The 9,894-nt window shown below is 43.3% G+C and overlaps 1 protein-coding gene across 1 annotated transcript in view; it reads left to right on the forward strand.

Moving 5' to 3' along the window:
• vgll2b (vestigial-like family member 2b) overlaps positions 1-5,810 on the forward strand; it is a gene marked incomplete at both ends in the record, with an annotated part of 6,744 nt that extends 934 nt beyond the window's left edge. Inside the window, 3 exons of the mRNA XM_080750496.1 lie at positions 1-333; positions 3,728-4,168; positions 5,767-5,810. The exon at positions 1-333 is cut by the window's left edge and continues 28 nt beyond it. Coding sequence (XP_080606622.1) covers positions 1-333; positions 3,728-4,168; positions 5,767-5,810 — 818 coding nt within the window. The remainder of the gene's footprint in view (positions 334-3,727; positions 4,169-5,766) is intronic.
• Between the last annotated feature and the right edge of the window lie 4,084 nt (positions 5,811-9,894).

The raw sequence follows: 9,894 nt of genomic DNA on the forward strand, positions 1-9,894 counted from the left end.
CTCATTCCCGAGACTTTATGGACACTCCCAGGGGTCCTGAGGGGGTGTCCCGGGGCCCCAGCGCAGGAGGCCCCGGCCCCGCGGCTCCTGCCTCCTCCTCTTCGTCCTCCTCGTCCTCCTCCTCCTCCTACCCGCCTGCTGCCTCGCGGCCCGAGGAGGGCCCCAAGGAGAAGCAGGAGGGCCCCGAGGCCGAGTACCTGACGTCACGCTGCGTCCTGTTCACCTACTACCAGGGAGACATCAGCAGCGTGGTGGACGAGCACTTCTCCAGGGCCCTCAGCTCCTACATGGACGGAGAGGGCAAGCGACGGGCGGCAGACCATCAGGGCACAGGTACGGTATATCAAGAACCAATGCGCACGGGAAAGTCCTCATTGTTTAATTTAACTCACCAAGCATTTTGCCGCGTAGTGGCGCGTACACTCTGCACTAATGCTGTGTTATGTACTGTATACGTATAGGGATGGGACGATATGAAAATGTCATGTCACGATTATTGTGACCATAATTATAGCAATTTACGATAATTATCGCGATAATCAAAATATACCCAACATCCATTATCCCGGCGCGGAACGTTTGCCATAAAATAGCAGATCTACCAGCTCACAATGCGTCACAACGCATTGTGCGTCACACTTGACTTGTAGATCGGCTATTTTTAGCAAAGAGATTTGGTAGAAAGAGAAAAAAAAATAAAAAAGTAAGTTATTTCCAGCTCCGTTTGACCAATTATAGAGGGTTTAAGTGGTACTGGATAGGCAGTACTGCAAATAAAAGGTGAATTTATCCCAGTGCATGACGAAGGACAATTTCATGATAAATTTAAATCTCCACGATACGATTATTGTGAGTGTTTTTTTATCACAATAAACGATAATAAATAGTGATTATCGTCCCATCTCTAGTCATGTAGTCCATGTAGGGGATGCGGTCATCTTAATCTGTTTCGGAGTTGAATCAACAAGTCTTGAGGACTTCCAAGGTTCAAGGTTATTTTATTTCTCCCTTTGGGAAATTTGTCTTTGACTGGTTGCCACATAAAACAATTGTTGTGAGGTAACACACATGATGTGCATAATAACAAAACGTGAGCGCAGACAATAACAAGTGCATTCAAATACATTCACACATGACACTCAGTGTCACTCTCTCAGTGGTAAATCAACACTTTTTACTGTGCATCATACAATTCCACATAGTTCATTAAGCCTGGGTGGTCCAAAGTGACCTTTAACCACGCAGTGCAATAGGGCAATAGCCTGCCCAATGGGCTACATTGGTACCAAACATACAGATGCACGTGTGCTGCATGCACATACACAGACACACACACCACAAACCTACACTATCCTTTCTGTGCATGCGTGTGTCATTGTGGTGTTTCATGTTACTCCGAGGCCACACCACTTGTCATGTTCTACAGGACACAGCAGGGTGTCAGACAGGTGACGGTGGTCAGGTGACGCGACAGAAGGCCCGGCTGGCAGGCCTGTGGTCCCTGTGCTGGTCACGCAGTAAGGGTCAGAGGTCAGAGAGGTCAGGTGCTGCTAGCGATCAAACGGTTCTGCCATGATTGTGGCATATTCACATCTACTGCACAGTTTTACACATTTGTGAAGGCTGAGGTACATCTTTGACCACTTAAACCCTCTAGACATTTGTAAACTGGACCTTAGCTGGCTCTGTACTTGGACCGCTTTTTCCCTGTCTACACCAATGTCTTTGACAAAAATAGAAGATCTACAAGCTCACAAATCTGCTACTGTATTTTTGGCTAATGTTCCCCCCAGAATATGGATGGATCCTGCAGGGGTTCAAGTGGTTAACTTAACCTTGACTCTGTGATAGTGAAAATGGTGAATTTGTACACTTTCACGGTTAAAATGGCTCCGAGGATGGTACTGTGTAGTCTGTCAGTGAGCATTTGTGCAAAAACCATAGCCTGCAAAGGTCGAGGCTAGAGGTCATTATGCATTAAGTTACTATATATAGTATGGAACTTGTTAACCTTGGGGGCACAAGTGTTATGATCCTTTGTCATTCAGGGGACAGGTCTAGAAATCTGTATAACCATCACTAAAAAATAAAATAAAATAAAAAACAATACAAGTTTGGAAGGTTTGTTTGGCCTGCCCTATACATTTGCAGAGTTGAATATTAGTTATACCTCCGTAGTGTTTTTCCGCTAGCAACCGGCTAGCGTCCTAGTATATCCATGTAGGGCCTCCCCACCATTCTCTGGTCTTATGCACTCTGTTGGTCTTTCCTAGTCCAGTTGGATGTCTTCATTCCGGCACCCAGACAAGCTTCCTGCCTCACAACAGATACTATGTTTATACATGGCCGTAAGCGCACAGCCTCGCCAGCATATCGCCTTCAAACGGCTCGGCGGCTGCCATTCTGGCTCTGGCTCCGGTTCTTGCCCCACAATGGACGCTGAGTTGCCTGCCTGCCTGCCTGTCTGATTTATATATGCTGCGGGCTGTGTGATATGGTAAGAAGGCAATACAGGCCGCTCAGGGTGTCAGACGGTGTCTTTTTTCAGAAGAATATCTAAATATAAAAGTATACTGCTTTAGACATAAAATGGCTCGCTGACATTCTGCCGAGGGCAAGCAAAGGGGGGAGCAGAGAAAACAACAGGTGGGGGTGCAGGAGAGGAGAAGAGGGGGTGGAGGGCACTAGCATAGGGCCAGGGTTGTGTGTACCGTACGTGTGTGTGTGTGTGTCTGTGTGTGTCTGTGTGTGTGTGTGCTGTGCAGGAGTGTGCTGTGAGACTTGCAGAAATACTGGGCTGACATGTGAGTGAGAGATGTCGCCACAACAAGTGATTTAAGGCTATGTGAGCCTCACACTCCACTCCAGGTTAAAGCTACTGCCTTATATAGACTGTTAGGATATAGGGACGCCCGGCCCCCCCTTCCCCTCTTCCTCTCTCACTCTCTCACTCTCACACTCTCTAAACTAGACCGAGGTTGTATTTATTTTTGTGTCTTGTTTGGGCTAGGAGCGTGCATCTGTGTGATCCAATAGGGAAGATATCTGGGCCAGAGGGTGTAGCAGTCATGCACGTGACATCCATGTTTTTGTCATGAGTTGACTTCCCTCGCTGCCCCACAGTTCCCGGCTCCCGCTCCAGCACTTCCATTCGTGTCTATTAATCAAGAGAATCACGGCAGGGGCATCAATTGGGTATGGCAGGGCTATGCAGCTGCCATACCCTCGGTCCAGGGGGGGAAATAAAAGTTACATGAATGTCTCTTTGTCTACTGTGCTGGTTATTATGTTGTTAAATTACAGTAAAATAACTACAAATGATATTCTCCACACTTGTATTCTCCCCATCTTGACAAGATGGTATATTCCCAGGTTCCATAGGTCAGCTGCAGAGGAGCAATTCATTATTGTTAATTGTGGCACGTTTACTAACATGCCAAGTTTAGCTGCACTGGAAACAACCATTCCTGCCATATCCAGCCCAAGAAACCGTAGAAACGGGGGAAAAAATTAAATGTACTTCTTAAAATAAATGTATCATGCCTCTTGCAACAAGACTGGTGTCTTGCAAGCGCGCGAAGACACCAGTCTTGTTGCCATACCTGAATTGTCGCCACTGAATCACGGCACAGTTGTTAGAACAGCCCGTGACTTGTCTTGAAATGGATTGTTGATGACCCTTTCTTCCCTCTCTCTCTCTCTCTCTCTCTCTCCCTCCCTCCATCAGATACCCCTTCACCTGGCAGTCGGCGAAGCTTCCCTCCGTCCTTCTGGGACAGCAGCTATACGTCCCCCCAGAGCCGCTCCCACTGTGATGCTGGAGCTTATTCCATGGACCCATATGCATCAGGGCTTCACCCTGGCCTGCCCCATCCTCACCCCCATCCTCACCCGCACGCCCACCCTCACTCTCATCCTCACCCGCCAGAGGGCTGGGGGTACGCCCAGGCCCAGGCCTATGGGCACCCAAGGCCCCTCCACGAACTGTACTCACCCTCGGCCCTGGACGCCCACTATGGGCCTCTGCTCATGCCCACCGTGCGGCCCCCGCACCTGGCCACACTGCCAGGCCACTATGAGGTGAGCAAGCTGGAGGCCCCCGCCTCCTGGCCCAGCCTGCTACCCCCAGGAGATGTCAGCCAATCACTGGCCCTCAACATGGACACAGGTACACACAAGTCCTTTTATTGTTATACATCACGACACGTATTAGTGTTTTCACCATTGCTAGTCGTTTACCACTGTGGTGGAATTCAGATCAATCAATGATCATGAGAAAATGAAGAGACAAGACAATTATATTAGGTGGTGGTGTGGTCAAGTTTATGTAAACATGATATGATGGACAGAAGTACAGTTTAACACTCTGGGCAGTGGTAAAGTAGTTCTGCCAAGAAGAATGGTCAGACACTAGAATTATACTGTGTGGCTCTGGAACGAGCTGTACCATAACAAGATAGGCTTTACCAAAACAATAGTTACTGAGGCCTACTGTAGACCTCTCGACTCCTAACTATCAAGTATTAGTATCATCATAAAGACCTAGATATTAATATAATCAATGAATACATGATCTACTCTATAACGTCACACATAATCTATCATGATAATCTCTCATCTACTGCACCAGCCTATAAGAAACCAGGTTATTGTGATGTATGGTGTTGTTTGACAGCTGTATGTGCTATGTATGTGCCTGTTTTACATGCCTGTTTACTTTTAATGTTGTATGTTCATTCTAAGGTGATGTTGTGTCCTGAATGACTTTTAACATCAACCTACCCAGGGAATCAGAACCAGATCAGATTTATTGTCACATCACAGGTTTACAAACATCGTTTTTATGCAAGCTCCATCATTCTTGTTTTTAGAAATAAGACAGCTGATGATTAGCCTCTTGGCTAATTCTGACAGAGATAATAGTGTTGTTCATTAATTAATGTATGTTGGACCTGTTAAATAAATGAACAAATTGACATATTAATTAATAAATGAACAAAGGTGAAGCATAACATTTACAAATAGGGATTAAATATATCCATTAATGGGTTAGGGTTAGCGTAAAGCATTTTAAGCAGAATCTTAAGTAGCACCTGCACTGATACTGTTTAAAACTGTTTAATAACCAGCAATTTGATATACGGGTATTGTAAAATAATAATAGAAAACTCTGGCTCTCAACATTAGTGTAGGAATAGCTAATTGAACTGGAAAATATGGGAGAACCTCAGTGCCAATGTTGAAATGCTTGTGGCAAATAGCTTCACTAATATTGACATTAGTGAGGTGACACACATTCCTGGGATGATCCTTTTAGGCCATAGGGATATTCTGTAGCAGAAGGACATGTGTCCCTGATGTTTTGATCATTAAACATACATATCAGTGTCAAGAAGTACATTGTAAATGAATGCTTGTCCTTTTTCAGATTGCTCACTTTCACGTTTAACCAGATCTATTCATTAATATCTTAGTAATATCAACGATTTCTGTTGATATTCTGAATTAGGATGAATATTATTATTTAATCAAAAACACTATGCAGTCACCCCTGCTCAACAAACGTACACATATTCTCACTGACCCGCGCACGCACACACGGTTTCCAGCCCAACCACACATGGCAATCATCAGCCGTCGCAGAAGGTCTCTTTCTTCTTCTCCTCCCGTAACAGGATGTTTGGCTCAGGTATGGCTCCATGACAACCTGCACTCTGTCATATGCCATTGTCGTCCTCATTGTGTCCGTCTCTTTCTCTCCCACAGGCCTTCAGCACCACAAGAAAGGCAAGGAGCTCTACTGGTTCTAACAAGCCCTTCAGTCACATCGACCAGCCATTACCTGATCCAATTAGTCCCTGGACCCGCTCCTCTATTGTAGCAGCTTGTCCCTTCATCCCTCCCTTAAGGCTCCATCCGCGCATCCGTCCAAAAAAACAAGAAAGAAACCCTCTTTCAGCCTCTGGCCTCTCCTGCCAGTACACGGCCTGGCTCCAGGTCCACGTGTGTGCACCATGGAGATAAAAGGGAAAACGAAAGGAGAGAGGGAGAGAGGGTCCGCCGAGACGTCTCTGCTCTCTCTCCATCTGTCCATCCATAATCTGTGCTCTTCCTCATTTACCTCTACTCTGTTAGACCGTCTCTCTCTCTCTCACTGCCTCTCTCTCTGTGTGCCGGTTCACCACAGACCTTGGCAAGGGAGCAGGCCACCGTGACCTGTTTGGACTGGGAAGGACGGGCTCACAAGACTCCTGTAGGGAGAGGACAGAGTGATAGAGGCATGAACAGTGGAAAGTGGGGCTTCTCTCCAAAGTCTCTCTCTCAGGGACATGCTGGGCCCCTGATTCAGCCCGGGAAAAAGAGTTGGAGAGGCCCTCATTGCGCGCTATAGAGAGAGTTCTCTCTCTATAGCACTGCTGCTACTCAAAGATTTACCATTTCAGATCATGACAAGTGACAAGCCAGTGGGCCAATTACTGTACATGAGTTATATTTCGTCGTTGTCGGGTGGAAACCTGGTATGTCCAAAACCGTTTGTTTTGTATTTATCATTTTAAAAATGATTTAAACTAGTGAAAACAGCCAATCGTGCGAGACGTTGTGTGCTTGTAGATCTGCTGTTTTCACTTTTGTGCGATGGCCTTGTATGATGAAGCAGGGCTTTGCTTTGCAGAAATTTGAAACTTGGAGATACAAGGTTTCTACCCGACAGTGACGATTTACTTTGGCCGCCCAGCCCCCAAAATGGAACGAAGGCCTACATTTTATTTTTAATTTTTTCCTAATGGCCGGCCGGGAATGAACCGGCCATTCGGGAGTTGTCCCGCTTTTCCCAATAGCCAGCACGTCCCTGCTCTCTCTCTCTCTCTCATGCCCCTCGTTGGTACAGCTACAGTATTGTCATCATCCAATTATCTGCATTTGACAAATGCATCATGCAGGGATGAGCAGGATTGGCTGCATTGTGTCTTTGTGATGCTGCCATTATTATATATTATTTTGTGTTCTCAGTATTTCTATTTATTTGTGTTTATGTGCATTTCTAAAATTATAATTTTTTGATTAGGCCAGTGTTCTGAAAATACTGTGGTTAGATTATTATTTTTCTTGTGTGTGCGTGTGTTTTCTTAAGGGAGACGGATGTGACCATGAATGTGTATTGGATTATTTTCTTTCTTTTTTCATTTCCCTATAAAGTAATTTTATGGTTTGTGGAGATTGAAGGTCATTTTTCAAAGCAAAGAAATTTAAAACATATCAAGTGATTTGGTTCGAAAAATTTCCTTGTTGTCTTGAATAGACTAAATATTTTGACGATGTTCCATTTTATGTCTTTGTTTCTTAATGTCATTTGTTAATATTTTGAATTTGGACAATGTTTTGGGGAGGTTTTACTGTGCCATTCTCTTGCCTTTACTGGGGGAAAGAACATGACTGTGTCAATAAATATTTTTATGGTAAATTAAGACATTTTATTTGTATACACTGTCATTAATAACTAGCCTAGTTCATACCTGGAGATGTACACACCACAAATACATGCATACATACCTGTACACAAGATGTAACAATAAAGTACAACCTTGCAGACTTGCAAGGTTGTACTTGGGATATGGTAAACAACAGTGTTGTGTGCATGAACAACCAACACAGGATGCATTTAAATTAAAGTACTTCATAAATTACTCAAACCTACCATTAATTTACACAACCATGGTTATAGCCAGTGGTGTAAAGTAACTAAGTACATTTACTTAAGTAAAATTTAGAGGTATTTGTACTTCACTTGAGTATTTCCAATAATTTTACTTCTACTCCACTACATCTCGGATCCAAATATTTTACTTTTACTCCACTACAGTTATTTGAAAACGTTAGTTACTACTGTAGTTACTTTGCAGATTGATTATATTATAAAATTACATGAATCCACTTTAGCCCTTTTATACCCAGGCTATTTGAAAATAGCCGATCTACAAGCTCACAACGCGTCGCCATTTGACACGTTGTGAGCTTGTAGATCGTCTATTTTCAAACATTTTGTACTTTTACTTTGGGTACTTGAAGTACATTTTGATAGCAATACTTTTGTACTTTTGCTCAAGTACATTTTGAATTCCAGTCTTTTACTTGTAACAGAGACTACAGAGTATTTCTATATTGCAGTATTGATACTTTTACTTGAGTAAAAAATGTGAGTACTTTTCCCACCACTGAATATAGCACTGTCAAACAAGTCTATGAAATCTACATGTTTATTTTGAGATCAAAGCCCTTTTAGATGTGGCATCTATTCTTCTGGATTATGCTTATGTTCCCTCAGCCCTATGTTCCCTCGGTTTAGGATTAGGTTTGGAGTTAGATAGGTTTAGTTTTGGTGGAACATAGGACCGAGGGAACATTTGAGGGGGTCCTCAAAGCACAACATGCAACAACAAGAAAACAATCCAACAACACAGAACAAAGAAATATCAGCAAGGACATACACATAAAGGCTCTCATACCGTCACAAATCAGTTACCAGTAGCCTCTCAAATACATTATTGAAATAAAATAAAACATATAATCTAATACAAATAAGCAAACATGATGCCAAAATAAAATCATCTTAGTTTAATCTATAAACACCATTTTATACTGGTTGTCCCTGCTTCATCTCTCTCTCAGCTTAATCTCGGGTATCCAGGCTTGCTCTCAGCTAAATAAAGGGTCCCTGGCTTGGCCTGAAAAACATTGAAGCCCTCTGAAGAAAAATGCATGTGAATGGATGAGGACACAAAATGCTAATAAACAGCGTAATACATTTTGGAAAAGTGAAAAATCTGCTTCCTGCTTATGGCAAAGGTCAATGCCCATGTGCAATTTCAGATCTTTTGGTCAAACTGCTGAGGAGTGAAGAGCTTTTTGTCATTTTATAGTATGGTGGGATATGGTAAACAACATTGGTAAATATAGGCTAAGCATGCGTATATAGCCGAACATGAGATTTAGTATAGCCTGACCTATAGATCTATATTTAGATGATAGCCTGATTAGACATAACACTTTGCGAGGGTCAACTACTTAGTGAGTTGTCAGCTTGGACTAATTATTGGGTTAATCACTTGACATATAATATTCCCGAGGTACACTTTTGCACACCTTCTATATCGGGGACATTTCCTATTCATTTCATTAATAAATGAGCAAACGTGTGCTTGAGAGTCACAGTCATGTTAGGCTATCAAGGTTGAACTCAACATGTTCTCTTCTACTCAGCCTCCATTTGAAAGACCTTCCCTTTGAATTCCTCACTGGCTGCATTCACACTTTGTCACCTATAAAGTGGGAACGAGTGCTGAATGCCAGCTACAGAATGTGAAACCAAAGAAGCTGCCAGCTATCCTGGCTATGCGGAGCATTGCTGTGTTATTGATCAAATAATCAAGTTGTGTGTGTGCTGAGGTGACCAGCGTGACAGCCTAGACCAGGGGCGTCACAAGGTGGGGGAGACAGAGTTGGACTGAGTTACTAGGGCCCAAGGTGGAGGGGCCTTAATTATTTTATACTTTGGCTATTGAAAAATAGCAGATCTACAATCTCACAGCGTGGCACCGAGTGCACACTGCGAGCTTGAATCTGCTATTTTTGAAAAGTCGTGAAAATTTGTGCAAATCTTTGTATTTTTTTAAGCAAACATTTGTAACTCAAATTTTATTTCTGGGGGTCCCTGGAACTAAATATTTTGAGAAGGGGGTCCGTGGCCATATAGGCCTACATATACTTTTGGGGGTCCTTCACATGAAAAGGTTTGAGCACCACTGACATAGAAACGGAGGATTTGAAATAGTCAAAGACTTTCACAATTTTTTTTTCATGATTTTTCAAAAATAGCAGATCTACAAGCTCGCAGCG

Source organism: Nannobrachium achirus (genome assembly GCF_963921795.1).
Source record: "Nannobrachium achirus genome assembly, chromosome: 20".
NCBI classification, from domain to species: Eukaryota; Metazoa; Chordata; class Actinopteri; order Myctophiformes; family Myctophidae; genus Nannobrachium; species Nannobrachium achirus.